This window comes from Convolutriloba macropyga, chromosome 1, assembly GCF_964194025.1.
Source record: "Convolutriloba macropyga chromosome 1, txConMacr16.3, whole genome shotgun sequence".
Lineage (NCBI taxonomy): Eukaryota > Metazoa > Xenacoelomorpha > Acoela > Convolutidae > Convolutriloba > Convolutriloba macropyga.
Window position 1 is genome coordinate 40,744,797 of NC_134468.1, and position 19,853 is coordinate 40,764,649.

The window sequence follows — 19,853 nt, forward strand, 5'->3', positions numbered from 1 at the left end:
AATAGTTATGAGTGCTCGAAGGACAACTCTTGGACCCATGGGCTTTCCATTGTTGCCCAAATGCTTTTAAATAGAAACCGCATCCTTATTGTGAAGGTGAACATATCCCTAGTGGGTCGAACACTGCTGAGACTTAGTATAGGAGAATTCGCTGGGTTACTTTCAATAGAACTTCCTGATCACTTCAACGACAGACTATGAGGATGTATAGGTCTACAATTCCAGCTTAGTCAGCGGATTAAGGATGATTGGGGTTCGGCTTGGAAAGCTTTCACAACTTTTGTTGATCTGTCAGCCTCTGGGATCTGCGACTTGACTTCTTTGTCACTTGTTTGCATTTGGTCAAATTGAATCTACTTTTGCTGAGTATGTTTCCAACCTTTTGTTTATTTCGATTGCTTCTTGAGGTGTTCTGACAGACTTTAGAAAGTCCTCCATGTAGAAATGTTGGACTGTTTTAACAAGATTTTCTTTGTCTTATCTTTCGCCACTTCAAGCAACGCGTAATTTGCACAAGTGCGCGAGCTCTTCGCCCGTAAAACTTGTCGTAAATACTCATCAACTTTTGTCCTCTGCTCAACACTTCTGATTTTCTGAGGGTTGACGACATGATGATGTGGCAAATACCTTTGAAGCTTGTCTCTGGTTTCATTATGTTCATCTTGTTCATTTTTGCGGACATAACCAGCTTTGACATCAGTGTCAATGGTTTCCTGATAACGCCTTCGTAACTTATAGTCTTTCTTTAGGTTTTAGGGACTTGACTTGCCCCATCGCAGATGGGTAACTTATTAAGTTATTTGGTTACTAAGTTATTTGGTTAATAAGTTATTTGGTAACTTTACCTCGATTTCAAGCCAGCCACAAGTCCAACTTAATATCTTTCATCTTCCACAGGTGAATCGAGTTGTTTGCTGCAAAGTCTTAATTGCTCTCTGTTGCTCATTCGAATGACCGGTGACATCACAGTGTGAGGCGTAAGATTCGATGTCCCGCAACTTACTCGATTGGCTTGCTAACTTGTCTGCGATTCAGGTTGCTGTATTAGCCAGAGTTGCTGCTTGCTTCGCTGGTAGAGGACAACTTAATGCCAATCTTATTTTCGATTTCATTGACAATGTTACAGTATTACTGCCTGAATTCTTGAATTCTAACGGGTGATGTATTTGGGAACAGTCTTGTCCAAGGATAACTAGTACTTCATTTAGATTGTGGCCATTGCTTGGCAAATTCCTCAAATGTGGGTAGCGATCTTTCAGCCCTTGCAGATTTACAATCTGTTCTCACAACTTCAGTTTCTCATGAACAAAACATTGCACTGTTGTCATGCGCTGAGACACATCGTATGTTGAAACCGCCATCGGCACTATTTCCGTCTTGACATCTTGTGATCCGTGGAATCTTGCTACTGACAAGGACGCTTTTCGGCCTTGCAGGTGCAGTGTAGATACGATTGACTTATCCAAGAAAAAAATGAGAATCCTGTATCACTCATTGCTGCCACGCTCAGGCGGTGGTTTTCATTAAGCAGTTTTATGCGCACCACAGGGAGTCCTTGTGTGATGTTTGTTGCTACTGCAGTCGTAGCATCCGAGGCACCAATTTAGCCTCCTTCTATACAGAAGTCACTGTGCAAAAGTTTGTTGCCTCGTCTTCCACAATTCAGCACACTGCAAGTTCTTCTTTTGCAATTCCTTGATGGATCGCCAGGATTCACGCAATTGAAACACAGTCTGAAAATTCTGCACATGTTCTTGTCGTTCATTCAGTTTCATTGATTTGAATTTCTCGCTATTATAGAAGGCGTGCTGTCCATATTTGAATGGACATTCTGAATTATTTGCTTTTGTAGAATCCTCAGTGTTGGATGCGAAAGTACTCGTTTTTGGTTTTTCGCGGTTTTGAAAATTGGAGTTTCTCTCGGCTAAAACGTCTTAATGTATGAACACCGTCGATTCCAAGCAATCTTTGAATACAATCAAGTTTGCTGTCAGTAGTCGCTGATCCGCTTTGTGTCGTAGCCACTGCTCCTTAAGCTGAGCGGAAAGCCTTCTCCCTGAACTTTGATTCTAGATCATGCTGAAATCCAAACAAGCTCCAGGTGGGTTGAATTTCCAAGCAATCTTTTTCTGGGCTCAGTCACTCTCGATCTTATCTTTGTCCCAAGCGTCCATGAATGCTTTCAGCTCGTTCGCTGCTCCAACGAAGTTAATTCCATTGTCAATGATGATGGTGTTTGGGTAGCCACTTCTTGCAATGGATCTTGTCACTGCAGCTAGACATGACTCGGTGTCTAATGACTGTGCCACTTCGATGTGTACTGCTCAGCTTGTTAGGCAAGTGAAGAGTTAGCACCACCACTTAAACGTACGTCGTAGGAACTTAACTTCAAAGGGTCCGAAGTAATCAACTGCGGTATGAGTGGATGGAAATACATGTTCGAGTCGCTCTCGGGGTAGGTCAGCAATCGGTGGAGAAATCGGATTGGCGTTCCTGTGTCTGCATTTGACTCATTACTCTTTTTGGAACATGTTTCTTACGTACTCTGTGCCTTCGTGTTGGTTGTCACGATGCGTTCTCCCAACACAAGTTGTACGACCGGATTTTTTGCTGTCAATAATATTGGGTGCTTTGCGTTGTAATCGAGATTGGAATGCTTCAGTTTGGTGGATCTCAATTACTTTGAGAGGTACCTTCAGCTTTGTTTTGAACATCATGCAGTAGTCAGTGAAGTTTCTAACTCGGTTGAAGCTACTGTAAAGTCTCCGGTCGAAAAGTTGCTCTAGTTTACTTTCTGTGGCTACAGTACTGGTAGGTTGCTCAGCTTCAAGTTCGCTCAATTGGCACCACGGCTTTGCTCATCTTTCCGCATCCTCGAATGTCTGGAACTAAGACGGCCCGTTTAACCGCCCGGACTTCTTGAGGCCTTCGATGGACTTGCCTCTGGTGCCGATATATGCTGGGTTTTCTATGCCTTTAACATTGATTGATACAAGAGCTTTCCAGTATTTCCGCTGCTATGTTAGCAACAAACACTTGTTGTTTCTTATAACCTGAATGTAACCACTGTAACACTGTATATGAATCTATCCAATGATATACTTTGACAATTTTCACATTATGCTCACTCAATATCTGCCTCCTGAGACGAACTCCGTAGACTGCTGCTTGAGGTTCCAACTTCGGAACCATTGTGTGTCTCATAGGTGCTACACAGCATTTTCCTAACTAAGAGAGTTTTAAAATTGCCTCGTCTTGCAGATAGGCTACGAATCACATTGCTTTTTTTGACGCGTCTGAAAATGTGGAGTCAATTTGTATATCCGTTTTTGAAATGAAGTTGATTTATCGACATCGTCCTTATTTCTCTCAAGTCAGAGCACCAACCACCGAATAGTTATGAGTGCTCGAAGGACAACTCTTGGACCCATGGGCTTTCCATTGTTGCCCAAATGCTTTTAAATAGAAACCGCATCCTTATTGTGAAGGTGAACATATCCCGAGTGGGTCGAACACTGCTGAGACTAAGTATAGGAGAATTCGCTGGGTTACTTTCAATAGAACTTCCTGATCACTTCAACGACAGTCAGCGGATTAAGGATGATTGGGGTTCGGCTTGGAAAGTTTTCACAACTTTTGTTGATCTGTCAGCCTCTGGGATCTGCGACTTGACCTCTTTGTCACTTGTTTGCATTTGGTCAAATTGAATCTACTTTTGCTGAGTATGTTTCCAACCTTTTGTTTATTTCGATTGCTTCTTGAGGTGTTCTGACAGACTTTAGAAAGTCCTCCATGTAGAAATGTTGGACTGTTTTAACAAGATTTTCTTTGTCTTATCTTTCGCCACTTCATGCAACGCATAATTTGCACAAGTCGGCGAGCTCTTCGCCCGTAAAACTTGTCGTAAATACTCATCAACTTTTGTCCTCTGCTCAACACTTCTGACTTTCTGAGGGTTGATGACATGATGATGAGGCAAATACCATTGAAGCTTGCCTCTGGTTTCATTATGTTCATCTTGTTCATTTTTGTGGACATAACCAGCTTTGACATCAGTGTCAATGGTTTCCTGATAACGCCTTCGTAACTTATAGTCTTTCTTTAGGTTTTAGGGACTTGACTTGCCCCATCGCAGATGGGTAACTTATTAAGTTATTTGGTTACTAAGTTATTTGGTTAATAAGTTATTTGGTAACTTTACCTCGAGTTCAAGCCAGCCACAAGTCCAACTTAATATCTTTCACAGGTGACTCGAATTGCTTGCTGCAAAGTCTTAATTGCTCTCTGTTCCTCATTCGAATGGCCGGTGACATCACAGGGTGAGGCGTAAGATTCGATGTCCCGCAACTTACTCGATTGGCTTGCTAACTTGTCTGCGATTCAGGTTGCTGTATTAGCCAGAGTTGCTGCTTGCCTCATGAACAAAACATTGCATTGTTGTCATGCGCTGAGACACATCGTATATTGAAACCGCCATCGGCACTATTTCCGTCTTGACATCTTGTGATCCGTGGAATCCTGCTACTGACAAGGACGCTTTTCGGCCTTGCAGGTGCAGTGTAGATACGATTGACTTATCCAAGAAAAAAATGAGAATCCTGAATCACTCATTGCTGCCACGCTCAGGCGGTGGTTTTCATTAAGCAGTTTTATGCGCACCACAGGGAATCCTTGTGTGATGTTTGTTGCTACTGCAGTCGTAGCATCCGAGGCACCAATTTAGCCTCCTTCTATACAGAAGTCACTGTGCAAAAGTTTGTTGCCTCGTCTTCCACAATTGAGCACACTGCAAGTTCTTCTTTTGCAATTCCTTGATGGATCGCCAGGATTCACGCAATTGAAACACAGTCTGAAAATTCTGCACATGTTCTTGTCGTTCATTCAGTTTCATTGATTTGAATTTCTCGCTATTATAGAAGGCGTGCTGACCATATTTGAAGGGACATTCTGAATTATTTGCTTTTGTAGAATCCTCAGTGTTGGATGCGAAAGTACTCGTTTTTGGTTTTTCGCGGTTTTGAAAATTGGAGTTTCTCGGCTAAAACGTCTTAATGTATGAACACCGTCGATTCCAAGCAATCTTTGAATACAATCAATTTTGCTGTCAGTAGTCTCTGATCCGGTATGTGTCTTAGCCATTGCTCCTTAAGCTGAGCGGAAAGCCTTCTTGTCGCTGAACTCAGAACTCTGATTCTAGATCATGCTGAAATCCAAGCCGAGTCAAAACGTTAACTGTTTGCAACTGCGTTTGGAAAACCAACAATGCCACTGAGTCGTCGTGTCTAACTTGAGGGTGACTTTATATCTTCCTAAGTTGAGCTACGACTATGACTCTCGTTCTGCAAAAATTTTTGCAGAGAATACCCCAGGCTTGGTAATATGACTGAGCTGAAGCCCAATCCAGAAACTGACGCCTTTGCCAGACCAGTGAGGCTAATCGTCAGATACTGAATCTTCTTAGTATCGCTGAGCCGTTTTTGATGCACAGTGACATCAAAGGTCACTTCAAGGGTTCTCCTGAGAACTCAGTTAACTTGAGTTTTGGTAATCCTCTTGGATCACGCCTCGGTTGGTAATTTACTTGCGTACGTATATTGAAACCGCCATCGGCACTATTTCCGTCTTGACATCTTGTGATCCGTGGAATCCTGCTACTGACAAGGACGCTTTTCGGCCTTGCAGGTGCAGTGTAGATACGATTGACTTATCCAAGAAAAAAATGAGAATCCTGAATCACTCATTGCTGCCACGCTCAGGCGGTGGTTTTCATTAAGCAGTTTTATGCGCACCACAGGGAGTCCCTGTGTGATGTTTGTTGCTACTGCAGTCGTAGCATCCGAGGCACCAATTTAGCCTCCTTCTATACAGAAGTCACTGTGCAAAAGTTTGTTGCCTCGTCTTCCACAATTGAGCACACTGCAAGTTCTTCTTTTGCAATTCCTTGATGGATCGCCAGGATTCACGCAATTGAAACACAGTCTGAAAATTCTGCACATGTTCTTGTCGTTCATTCAGTTTCATTGATTTGAATTTCTCGCTATTATAGAAGGCGTAATGACCATATTTGAAGGGACATTCTGAATTATTTGCTTTTGTAGAATTCTCAGTGTTGGATGCGAAAGTACTCGTTTTTGGTTTTTCGCGGTTTTGAAAATTGGAGTTTCTCGGCTAAAACGTCTTAATGTATGAACACCGTCGATTCCAAGCAATCTTTGAATACAATCAATTTTGCTGTCAGTAGTCGCTGATCCGGTATGTGTCTTAGCCATTGCTCCTTAAGCTGAGCGGAAAGCCTTCTTGTCGCTGAACTCAGAACTCTGATTCTAGATCATGCTGAAATCCAAGCCGAGTCAAAACGTTAACTGTTTGCAACTGCGTTTGGAAAACCAACAATGCCACTGAGTCGTCGTGTCTAACTTGAGGGTGACTTTATATCTTCCTAAGTTGAGCTACGACTATGACTCTCGTTCTGCAAAAATTTCTGCAGAGAATACCCCAGGCTTGGTAATATGACTGAGCTGAAGCCCAATCCAGAAACTGACGCCTTTGCCAGACCAGTGAGGCTAATCGTCAGATACTGAATCTTCTAAGTATCGCTGAGCCGTTTTTGATGCACAGTGACATCAAAGGTCACTTCAAGGGTTCTCCTGAGAACTCAGTTAACTTGAGTTTTGGTAATCCTCTTGGATCACGCCTCGGTTGGTAATTTACTTGCGGGCTAGATGGGCTCACCGTTGTTTGGCTCTCCATCGATCTGTTACCAGAGTTATGCTTTGGACTTTTACATCTCTGTCTGTTCTAGAATGCTGGCGCGCCTTGGAAAGTCATCTTGGACGACCGCATTTGTGGTTCTGTCAACCTAATTAATTGAGATTTCTGGCTTCTTAGGAATACTCGAATCATGCAGTTGCGTTGAAAAGTCCTAAACCTGGTTGGATCAGCGGGGTAGTTTTCGGACAGGCGCTGAAATATTTTTCAATTCTGTCCTGTGTGACATTCCTAGGAGGTTTGATCACAACATTAGGGGATACTGGCCGGCTGGGTCGAATGTTGGGCCACCGTATCTGCTCAGCCTGCAGTTCATTCTTGCTTGCGTCTTTGATTCGACACTTTCTAAGTCGTTTGCCTGCGATCCAGATGCTCTTGAACTTCCTTTTGTCAGCTCAATTTCCAGGCGCCTTTGCTCTTCGTCGGTTTCAGCTTTCTTTTTTTTTCATTTTCGAGGTCGCGCTCATGCTGTCGTATACGTAGTTGTCTTGTTGCAATTCTTCTCTTCGTCAACGCAGTTCTATTTTTCCACGCTCCTGCTCTAACTCTAACTGCCGCCCTCGCAGTCCTTGCTCTGCTTCTTTCTTAGCTGTTTCACGCGTGTACAACCAGCTTCAAATCACGCGCAAACACAGGAGCACACTCAGAGAGCATACACAGATATATTCACATACACTAAATAAAAATATATGAAGTAAGCATGTGTACGAACTGTACAACCTGGTGGTTAAATGTCGTTTCCTCCCGGTTTGGCGACAGACCCCAGAGAGGACACAAAACCCGGGTATCGTAGACCCCACAGACAACCAACAGCACGCAGGACCACAGAACAGAGAGCAGGGCACAGCGAATCACTGAGAGCAAACTTGAAGAGCTTGTTTCTAAAATCCCTTAAGGGCGCTCCACCACACACACACAGGCAAATCATAAGTATAACGTATCTATTTAATAAGTTTCACAACAATTAGGATTTTAGAAACATAAAAAGCCTACTTTTTTATTAGAAAAACAGATAAAGTTGATGGGGTGTTTTTCTCATCGATGGGTGTTTTTCTCATCGAATCCCGCTCTTTGCCCTACTGTCCTAATTAGCAAAACCTTATTCCTAGACTGCTTCCTCTGGGGCATATGCTAAGAAGCAACATTCGGGTTATAATAAATTGTAATAAATCAGTAATAAATCGCGAACTAAAATAACTGTCATTTTTTCAATTTCCTTATAGGTTGGTCACAAAAAAATCGGCTTGCGAACTGACAAAAATTTGAGGAAGAAAAGATAAAGACCGCGGACAAAAACCATTTCCACTTAAGATTTCCGAAAAAAACGTTCATAGATGATTCACATAAATTTCCAAAAAAAAAACGTTCATAGATTGAATCAATAATATTCGGATAAAAGGAGTCAAAACATCATTTGTAAATGCATATTACGATCCTCCTTATTTCATGGCAGAAAACTGGAGCTAAAACAATAAACGATGATTTGAAGAAATAGTCATATGGCTGAATTATTCATTCTGCAGTATCAAAAATAACCTGAAGGCTTTTTCCGTCAATTTTGTCGAGGAACTCTTTCAACTTAGCGTCATCTATTTCACAATCAACTGCTTCGAGGACATCTTTTATTGTTGTTTTTGATGGAGTATTTCCTCCGAGCTCAACCAAAAGAGCAGCCGCGACGTATTTCATCACAACCTGAAATTTAACATCATCAATAGCTATTAAATCATTGAATGATCTATGACGCGGAATGAGTTAACCTTTTGGTTATGAACTAAGACTTTCAGGCACCAATGTCACTGCTAATAAAATATTTTTTTAACTGAACGAAAACGAGGAGGGTGAGACGTAGATTACTATGGTTTGGTTGATCAACATTGGATTGAAAAATCCTATGAAGCTTTATCAGCACTGATTCAAATTTTGCTTAACTTTTTATTAACGCATAGTTTGAGGACAACACGACAAACTCATGACAAACTACCTGACTGCAGTGCGCATCCGGATTCGTAAAATAAGAACCACACTTGGCGAATATTGCTGATCAATACGCAACAAAACTAAAATTCGTGATGGACCTAATCTATGTATTGAAATAGCTCACTCATCCTTTGATGGAATCTGTAAGTTATCATTAAAAGTATTACTTATGAAAGTCTAAATTTTGGGAAAATCCCCTGGTAAAGGATGGCTTTAGTCCGGAATAAAAACAATGAAAAAATCCATAAACTCACGAAAAATAGGAATAAGCGACTATTGAGTTCAGAGGTATTATTGATATTGTTATAGAACAATTCTGGAGAGCACTCTTATTATTGACATTGTTATAAAATAATGCTGGAGAGCACCCTTATCTAGTGAAAACAAAAAAATTGATTTTAATGTAGTAGTAGTTCAGGCTTTAGGGTCTTCCCAGGGGTTCTCCAAGGCACCCTTAGTAGTAGTAGTAGTAGTAGTAGTAGTAATAGTAGTAGTAGAGAATGCTTCTGGAATTCATCCACGGGTGGTCCACACCCTTCTTCGAGTTCGAGTATTCTGGTCTGTAGGTTTGTTGCCTCTGTCGACCAGCTCCTCCGTGTTGTCCCTTACCCTAGGACAATTCGCGGAACATCCTGTGTTGCCAGTGTCTGTCAAGTCGTGTCTTGAAGATATCCAAGCTTTCACTTGACACGACGTGTTCTGGTAACTCGTTCCAATCTTTAGGTCCATCAACTGAGAAAAACTTTTTCCTCAGCTCCAGTCGTGCTCTTCTGATGGAAAGTTGCTGCCCATGTTTCCTCGAGTTTCGTTCGATTAACTGAATTAGATTTCCCGTAGCAGATTCGTCGTACATTCCATTGATGATTTTGAAGATTTCTATCATCCGGCCTCTTTGTCTTCTGTATTCTGTGGTTGGTAGCTTGAGTTCCCTGAGCCGCTCTTCATAACTTAAACCTCGCAGGGATCCAACTAGCCTTGTGGCTCTTCTTTGAACATTTTCTATACTGGTCTTATGCTTTTTAAGATTTGGATACCAGATTTGGTTCGCGTACTCTAGGTGGGGTCTGATTAATGCTTTGTACAGTTGTAGAAATACTTGTTTGCTGATGTTAATAAAACTTCTGCGGATTAGGGCAAGAATAGAGTTCGCTTTCTTCAACTTCATACAGATGTGCTCTTCGAAACTAAGTTTGCTGTCGGTCATTATTCCCAGGTCTTTCTCTTTGTACACACTCTTAAGATTTTGGTCTTTGTTAAGATTGTACGTTCTCTCTGATGTGGTCTTCTTCTTTGATGTCAATGTCATCTTTACACATTTCTCTGCGTTGAACTCAAGGAGGCTCGTCTTCGACCATGTTCGGAGTTCTTCTAGGTCTTTCTGGAGGACTAGTTGATCTTCTACTGTTGAGATCTCTCTGTAGAGCTTTGCGTCGTCTGCGAACAGTAGGAGTGGGGACTGAACCACGTCTGTCATTGAGTTGATGTAGATGATGAACAAGACTGGTCCTAGTACCGATCAGTTAGTCTTCGTCAGTTAGATGAGCTTTGTGTGGATGTTACAGCTCGTACATAAGCAGCAAACTCTCCAGGTACAGGGGTCGTTCTCCATAAATTGTTTGTGGATATTGGTTCTAAGGAAATGCGTGTAGATATTGGTTATCCTTTCTTTTCTTTTTGATTTGCTTCTTAAATCTGTTAATCTACAAAAAATGTATAAGATTGCTGTTCCGAAAACTTTCATCGCCTTCATGTCTGCCGTGTCTTGTTCTTTCATTTGTGCTGTACTTAATAAACTGATTTATATTTATGTTGTATTCGCCGTCCACAATATTACACTAAAGTAAGACTGTGGAGTTCTAAGTACATCGCAAGAGGTAGAATATTCAGAGTTAGAATCCTGTTTTTGTAGGCGGTTTCGTGTCCTATTTCTAATCGATTTTCGATATTGGGTTGCACATCCCTTTTTTACATAAGATTCTCCACGTGCATTTGTTGTTAAAGTCGTAATTTGTTTTACAGAAACTTCAGTAGATATCACTCACAGTTTTTTTTTGGTCGAAAGTTGTATTGAATTGGAAGGAAATTTGGAAAAGATTTAAAGTAGTTTGGCTTTGTGAAGGAAGTTAATAGGGATTGGGATCTATTCTGTAATCTATTACCATGCAACTATTGCAATTTGGGCTGTTGAATTGTTCAAAGCAACCTATTAAAGCACTAATTTGAACATTAATGGAAGCGAAAATAAAGCGGAAAATCCTTGACAAAAACTTTGAAGATGTCGCATCAAAAAAAATATCAGGATTACTATTATAATTTTAGGCACCATTTCATTATTCAAGTGGTTTAGTAAGTCATATAAAAAATTCTGTTTTCATTTAAATAATCTGGATTTAAAAAAGGATTGTCAAATTAAAACTTTCGTACGAATGCTTTAGAACTCTGAATTCATCGCCAGGTTATAATCAATACAAAATTCTAAAATGAAAAGCCAGAAAATGAAATGCAAATCACTGAAATCACTTATTCAATGAATTTTAAAACGAATTTTCCTGTAACTTTAGTCGTATCTACAAAACTTTACATCTGAGTTAATATACATTTTCGATTTGATGTGGTAGATGCATATTGACATGTTTTTATTAAAAAACCTATATAAATTACCTTAAAATCTTTGTTTTGTTTAATTGTAAAGGTGAAATTTTCGTTTCATAATCTTCTCTCTTTCAATTTCATCTCCAAACAAAGCTTTCAGTGTCAATTCTCGTGTTCGGTATTCGTCTCGCGTGCTGGTTTCAGTATACTGATATAGAGCGCCTCTAGTGTCATTAACTTAGATTGGTTGCCGCACTGGTCTAATATCTTCCACTGGAAAGCTGTTTTATCATCGTTACACTAAATTGCATGTCTTCCCATCGCTGAGTCTGCCTTTGCATGCTCTGCAACCTTTGTGGTAATATATCGGCATGTCTTCCCTACATAGATGGATTTGCATCAATTACATAAACAACGTGGGATTTGAGGTCTTTATCAAAGCTAGACTTAAGGCTATGTAAACAGCTCTTAAGTTTCCGAGTGGTGAATATTGTCTATAAAGGATGAATTTTGTTCAGCTTCTTTAAAAATTCATTAGAGATGTTGACTCTGCACTATAATACAAATTGCTGTTTCTGAGTAATTTCTGTTTTTTTTCGGCTGCACCTGCGTTTTATTCTTTTCTTTGTTCTTTCATTCGCAGCTGGTTAATTGTATCCTTGACAATATTCCCTACCCAATGCATAGGATAATGATTAGGTTACCAAATTTCTTCATTTTTGTCAATGCTTCATAAAGCGCTTCCCGATTGCTGATGGCTCTGAACAGGAGGTGTATTGTTCTCTGTAATATGCTTTTCTTATGTTGAAGGGGTGCACAGCTACGATAGTTCGGAATTGTTTCGGTATATGATGGTTTTTGATACCATGTGCAAAAAACTGTCCCCTCCGGTTGTACCTTAATAGCCATTTCCAGAAATGGCAAACTTTTTTTGTCATCTGTTGTTTCTAATGTAAATTGAAGATTTGCATGGAGGTTATGGCAGAATGAGCACATACAGAACTGGTTTTCTACGCTATCATATTATGTGTTATTGATTTGCTGACATTTTGCGTGGAACCATTATTGCAAATTTCACACTCAACACCCCTGGAACGTGCTGTCACGCGGTATTCGCAATTTCGAAAAGTGCTAAGTTGTGTGTTGAGTTTACGCTTAGGTGTCTGTAATTTCAATTGTGGCTCCACGATTTCATCCAAAAGTTTGCCAAATCTCTGCCAAGGATCATTGCCAAACCGTCCTTCTGACAGTACCAAATTTCATTGCATTTGAAATCGACGTTTGTGACGGCTAATTCGAGTAGACGTTTCATTGTTGTTCTAGGTTTGTTAAATGATCTGGTATAAAATTGACATCGAACATCAGTCTGTTCCCTTCATGAACAATCGGACGACCAAATTATCTTTTTCCAAAATCAGCTTTAACAGCAGCAATTCGAATTTGTGCACATATTGGCGCCTTGTAACTTTATCATTATCAGTGGCTCAATTAGTATAGTTTATATTCTTCCCGCATTTTTGGTTACCTTATTTTTGTGAACAAACTTGCGTAAAACAATTATTTGATTCTTTTATATATTATTTCGTTGTGTATTTTGTAATAAATTCTGATCGAATTGAGTCCCCGCAACGGTCGGATTTATTTTGCGCACTCTGAGGTAAAAAATTTGCGTTCTCTGAGACAATACAAATGCAATCAACGCTTTCTTCACAAGTGTTTTTATTGGTAGAGTGAGCAAAGATCAATCGCATTAAAGTTTCAAGGGAAACAAGCTGAATCATTTAAGCATAACAGAAAATATTTTGACCTCAGGCTGTCAAAAGCTTGAGGAAAGCAAGGCAACCGCCCAGATGGAATTGATAACGCTATCCTCAGAAACTGTTGTGGATCTGTTCCAAAGTCAAGTTTTTGAAATTACTGTTTCAAACCATGGTCAACAAAAAACTGTACCAGGATCCCTGGAAGTTATCAAACGTGACTCCTATATAAGAGGACGGTGACCAAATGGATATTGAGAACTACAGAGCAATTAGCCTGCTTTTTAATGTGTCCACAGTGTTTGAGTGACTCTACAGTTTAGAAAACGATTTCCATCTAAACCAGCTTGGTTTTCGCAAAGCTAGATCTGCAGCAATACAATTAACAGTTTTTTTTAATTTTCAATAGATTCAATTGGACGATCAATCTTACTGTACTGTATTTAGACTTCGCCAAGGTGTTCGACAAGCTACCACACAACCGACCGCTCCAGAAACTGGAAGAGTCGGGCTCAGGAGGATCTTCAGTAAAATTCATCTTCTCTTGTGACCTTGAGATGCTCTGGTGAGAGAACTTGAGATGATTTTGTCTTGTGGCTTTGAGATGCTCAGTGGAACAGCAGGAATATCAAAAAAGTAAACGAGTTTCAGTTTGTTATAAGAGGTGCTACTGGGAATGGTGATTCTGAAGCCGACAGAGTGGATACTGATGGTGGGGTGGTTGAAGAAATTATTGAACAAATCGGGCTAAAACACGATGGAAACATAACAAACATAAGACGGTTGGGCAAATAATTGTTTGATTCCCATAATCATCAAGTTTGGTTGTCAGGTATGGTATCCGAAAGAAACAGACCTGAGGCTAATTGCAAAACTGCAAAAAGACACCACGAAATGCATATGCTTGTCTGAAACTGATTACAAAAAGCGACTAACAGAAACATAACTGTTACCATTTTCAGTCTACGCTAAATTCCAACGTCTTTTTTTGTAATGCTTGAGTATTGAAGGAAGGTACGACATCGAAATAAAAAACTTCCATCAATGTCAAGGCAAACATGAGAACAAAATAAAGCACGAACAACGAGATTGTAAGACAGAAGAACAGACTACATAAAACCGATAAAACTTCCGGCGTAGAAAAATAATTCTTTTTAGCATCGTATCGAAATCAGTCAACCTGCAAGAACCAATCGGGAGAAAAACTAGAATCACGAGAACCCTCTGGAAGTTTTTTCTCATGCACTACATTGAATAAAACTTGTGCACATGGAGAATACTCTGTTTTTGTAGAAACTGCAAACCGCATAACAAACTCATTGCTCACAGAAGATACAAAAAGGGTACTAACAACACCCACGACATGAAGCCGCAAACCTGACATACTACTACTACTACTACTACTACTACTACTACTACTACTACTACTACTACTACTACTGCTACTAATTTTACTACTACTGCCGCTACTACTACTAATACTACTACTACTACTTTTACTACTACTACTACTACTACTACTACTACTGCTACTACTACTACTACTACTACTACTACTACTACTACTACTACTACTACTACTGCTACTACTACTACTACTACAACCTCTACTACTACCTCTCGAACAGAAAAGAGTTAGTCTGTTTCAATCGTCCGTCAGAAATCGGCCATCAGCAATGTCACAATTAGAATTCCACAAGGATCCATTCTCGGTCACCTGATGTTCTTGTTGTTTATTAACAATCTTCCAGAATAATTAGAGCAGCGCATTAGCTTCGGCCATGCTGATGGTTTACGCGCAAAGATAAGCGGTTGTTTCGGCTGTGCGACCGCCATCGGTGAAGAGAACTAAATGGTTCTCAATATTTGAATTGTAACTTGTAAAACTTCGCAAGTAATATGCAAGCGTCCGTTAGAGGTGGACTAGTAGCATGTCAGCCAATCCAGAAAGACATTGGTTTGATTGTCAGCCATGTCAGCCAAGCCAGAAAGACATTGGTTTGATCAGCAATGTCAAAATTAGAATTCCACAAGGATCCATTCTCGGTCACCTGATGTTCTTGGTGTTTATTAACAATCTTCCAGAATAATTAGAGCAGCGCATTAGCTTCGGCCAATCTGATGGTTTACGCGCAAAGATATGCGGTTGTTTCGGCTGTGCGACCGCCATCGGTGAAGAGAACCAAATGGTTCTCAATATTTGAATTGTAACTTGTTAAACTTCGCAAGTAATATGCAAGCGTCCGTCAGAGGTGGACTAGTAGCATGTCAGAAAGACATTGGTTTGATTGTTGCAGTAAACATAAACTGGACTATTAATTACCACTAACGAACCAAGAGTGCCACATTAGCGCTTCACCAGATAGAAAAAATCTCCCAAAATCTTGTGCGCTCAAAAAGTGTCCAAACGTATATGTTGGCTAAGATGTTTCAAACCTAGTGTATGGTTCCCAAGATTGGGCTCTAAATAGAACCGAGCAGAAAGAAATTAACTTTGTGTAATGAAGGACCACGAATTGGTTCAGGGGCAGTGAAAAGACAAAGCAAGAACGGCTGGAACAACTCGAAATGCTCTCGATCAACTATTATTTTGCCTTGCATAACATGTGTTACTTGTATTTGTAACGGCTGCTCTCCTTGTGTTTCACAAAGAAAGTTTTACACCGCCCAGTTCGTTCTGAGTGGTTACAAAATCTGTCCGGACACTTCGTTTATGCAGTTCGCTTTTGTAACTGTATATCCGTTCTGCTGTACTTACCGTTGCATTAACTATTCTGTTCGTATTTTTTGGCTAATCTTAGTTTTTCAACTATCAATTTGAACTGGATTGCTACAGATCACACAATATGGGATCTCTTTATGTATACCAGTTCAATCCGATAGAAAAACAAGTCGAAGACAAAGATATATGTCTAAGACCTGTTTGTGCAAAAATATTCAAATTTAAACTTAAGTTGGCTTTTGCTGTTTGTACTCACAAGTTGCGAAGACCAGAAGTTGGGGTTGTAACAGTTGAATTTCAGCTCCAATAGTTCGTTGATGCAAGACACAGTAACAGAATTTACTGCTCAAGAATAGTATTTTGAATACAAGACACAGTAACAATTTACTGCTCAGGAATATTTCTAAATCAAGACACAGTAACACGTTATTTACTGCTCAAGACAATTTGTTTTGCAATATTTTGCTGAGTTATACTTTCAGCCGTTTTCTGCGGCTACTACGTTGCGTTCTCTCTGTTGCTTTTTTTGTTATTTCCCCCTTTTCTCTTTTTTCTCACGTGACAAACTGTAACTAGAACTAGAACTATAACTATAACTATTAAATGACTAGGACAACAGAAAGTGTTTTGTTTATATTTTCCCTCCTACGCAATTTTGTTATTCCTTAAGCTCAGCTCCAACATCGCCGGCCCTGTTTTCCTTCGTGAAAACATCATCGTCAGTTGGTGGTACTGGAGCGAGCTTCACTACGGGCCTCTTGTAGTATCCATCTTTTGTGTTCGGATATTCGCTGATCGAATCACTCTGTCGGAACCTTCAAAGGTTTCGGTTATTCGACCCAGATTGTAATATCCACGTTTGTCACTGTCTTCCACTAACCACACAAGATCACCCTGCTGAAGACTTCTGTCCGTTGTGGTCTGCCATTTCTTTCGACTATTCAACGTTGGCAAGTATTCTTTACGGAATCTGTCCCAGATGAGGTCTGCGTAAGCTTGTGTTTGTCGGAAGAGCTTTCTATGATCCACAAATTGCTCTGCACCTGATAGATACGGTAAACAAAGGTTCTTGTTGCCAAGTAGGAAATGGTTTGGAGTAATAGCTTCTAAATCGGTAGCATCAGAACTGACTTGTGTCAGCGGTCTAGCATTCAGCGTCTGTTCAACAAGACACATCGTGGTTGACAGAACGTCCTCCGTGACTGATCGATTGCCCAGCACTGCGTACATTGCCTTCTTGCAACTCCTAACCAGTCTTTCCCACACTCCTCCAAAGTGTGGTGCTGCAGGTGGGTTGAACTTCCATCTGATACCTTGTTGAATCAGATGTTCTTCATTTCGCACCTTGTTCCATGCTGCTATATACTCTGCCAGTTCCTTTTCAGCTCCAACGAAGTTCGTCCCGATATCGCTAATCATTTTGACCGGTTTGCCTCTTCGTGCAACGAATTGCATAATTGCGTTCAGACAACAGTCAGTGTCTAGTTTTGGTACAATCTCTATATGTACCGCACGTACAGTAAGGCATGTGAACAGACAGCACCAACGCTTTTCGTTTCTTCGACTAATCTTTACTGTGAATGGTCCGAAATAGTCTACGCCCACATTCGAAAATACTGTTGATGTGACTAATCGTTATTCAGGTAGATCTGCCATTACTGGTGCCTTTGTTTGGGCTCCTCTTTTCGACATCTAATGCATTTGTTTTTGATCGATCTCAAAGCATTTTGTATGCCTAGGATCCAGAACTTCTGCTTAACTATGTTTCTGACATGTTCAGTACCTTCGTGATGATTATTCTTGTGTTCATTTCGCAAGAATAATTCAACTACATGGTGCTTCCAATGTAACAGTATTGGATGCTTGGTTTCGAAGTTCAATTGACTTTTACCTATTCTGCCTTGAGCACGGATATGTCCTCGCTGGTCAATGAATTGTGAAAACTGGAGGATTTTGCTGTTTTTTGGAATTTCCTTTTCAACCTTGAGAGATTTTATCTCTTCAGCAAACTGTTCTTGCTGCAATAGTCTGAAGATGCTTGCTTGTGCACCCTCTCTTTTTTCAACACTTAGTGTTTTTGTTGCCGGTTTGTGTTTTTTGAATACACGCTGTACGTATGCCATTGTATTTACAAGTCGATTGTAATAGCTGAATTGTTCCCACTGAATCATCGGCCTTTTCTCCTCAACCTTTGCTGAGAAGACCATTTGTTCGTTTTGTTCGTCTGAAGCAAATGTTAATTTCACCTGTTCAGGCCATTCGTTCTCTCGTTGCTTCAACCAGGCCGGCCCAGTGAGCCATTCACTTCTCTTAAGTTCGTCAACATTGATCGCTCGCGTCCCGATGTCAGCTGGATTGTTAATACCACTCACATGATTCCACTGTGAAACATTAGTTGTATCCAAAATCTCAGCTACTCTATTGGCAACAAACACCTGTTGCTTACGGTGGGAGCTGTGAATCCATTGCAGGACAGTAGTGGAGTCTGTCCAAAAGTTACAACTGTGAATCTTCGATTCGTGTTCCTTCACTATCTGTTCTTTAAGTCTCACCGCCATCACTGCTGCTTGTAGTTCCAAGCGTGGTATAGAAAGGTGTCGCATCGGTGCAACTCTGCACTTTCCGATTACAAATGCTAAGTCTCCTGAGTATTCTTTGGGCATTGAACGTAGGTATGCCACTGCGCACATTGTGTCTTCAGATGCGTCTGCAAACACATGAAGTTCCCATTTGTCCTTGGCTATGCTGAAGTATCTTCTATCAATGCTGGTTTCTGCTACTTCTGGAAGCTGGTCTTTCCATTTCAGAAACTTTTCTTCTTCGTTAGGTTCCACTGAGTTGTCCCAATGTTGTCCATTTTTTGTCCAGATGCTCTTCAGGAGGCGTCTCATATGGACACTGAATGGTGCATACAGTCCAAGAGGATCAAACACTGAAGAAACTAGAGATAAGATCTTCCTTTGGGTGATTGGAGTCTCAACTTTTTGCTTGTACCTCTACAAACCTGTAGACTATCATCGATAATCGTCCACTGAAACCCAAGCACCGATGACCCCTCCTGGGTGGGTTCTACTTCAACCTGCTTTGTTTTGCTGATTGATCTTAAGTCCTCTGGGATTGCGTTGGTTACCACGTCGCTGTTGGTGATCCACTTCTTCAGTTCAAATCCATGTTTTGAGAGAAGAGGTTGCAGTTGTTTGAAAACCTTGATTGCTTCTTCAGGTGTTTCGACTGACTTGATGAAATCGTCCATGTAGAAGTTGTTTTGGATTGTTTTTGCTGCAATTGGGAACTCGTCCTCGGTATCGATGGCTACTCGCTTCAGAGCGTAGTTAGCACATGTTGGTGAACTCTTTGCTCCAAAAATATGACGTTGATACCCGTAAATTTGCACAGGTTCGTTCTTTTTTGGTCGCCACAAGAATCTCAAGCAGCTTTTATCCCGTTCAGGAACTTGCACCTGCAGAAACATTGATTCAATATCTGCGGTTAGGGCAAATGGTCCTTCTCGAAATCTGAATATTGTTCCGATCAATCCGTGTAGTAGATAGGGTCCGGCTAACAGCTTGTCATTTAGGCATACGTCCTTGTATTTTGCTGCAGCGTTGCAAACACGGCGAACTTTACCCGGTTTGTTGGGGTTTAGTACTGGATGGTGTGGCAAATACCATTCCTTTCCGAAAGTGCCTTTGACTTCCGATTTACCAAGGATCTTCACAAATCCCTTTTCAACATCTGTATCAATTGACTGTTGATACATTTGTTTTAAATTTGGGTCTCGTTGGAACCTTCGTTCCAGTGAGTAGAGCTGACCAAGGGCTGAGCTGTAATTGTTTGGAAGATTGGGTTCTGGCTCATTCCAGAGCATGCCCACTTCATACCGCTCGCCTGTAAACTTTGTGGTGCTCTCTAGAAACTTCCCAACTTGATGCTTTTTCTTTGAATGACTTACAACATACTTTTTCTTTGAATGACTTACAACATTTATTTTGGAAGCATAAGTCTCTATGTCCCACCATGATTGTATATTTTCT

At 40.6% G+C, this 19,853-nt stretch overlaps 2 protein-coding genes across 2 annotated transcripts in view; both read right to left on the bottom strand.

The window, feature by feature from the left end:
* Positions 1 to 19,853, bottom strand: part of LOC142348944 (large ribosomal subunit protein P2-like) — a 67,908-nt gene that overhangs the window by 18,568 nt on the left and 29,487 nt on the right. Inside the window, exon 2 of the mRNA XM_075400399.1 lies at positions 8,305 to 8,465. Coding sequence (XP_075256514.1) covers positions 8,305 to 8,457 — 153 coding nt within the window. The 5' untranslated portion in view covers positions 8,458 to 8,465. The remainder of the gene's footprint in view (positions 1 to 8,304; positions 8,466 to 19,853) is intronic.
* On the bottom strand, positions 9,359 to 10,222 carry LOC142340852 (uncharacterized). The gene has a single exon (XM_075391634.1). It carries the CDS (start codon positions 10,220 to 10,222, stop codon positions 9,359 to 9,361), a length of 864 nt encoding a protein of 287 aa, XP_075247749.1.

What these genes read in the sequence shown, in the direction of transcription:
- LOC142340852 (XM_075391634.1), bottom strand. Translation starts at nt 10,222, where the DNA reads ATGACAGACGTGGTTCAGTCCCCACTCCTACTGTTCGCAGACGACGCA.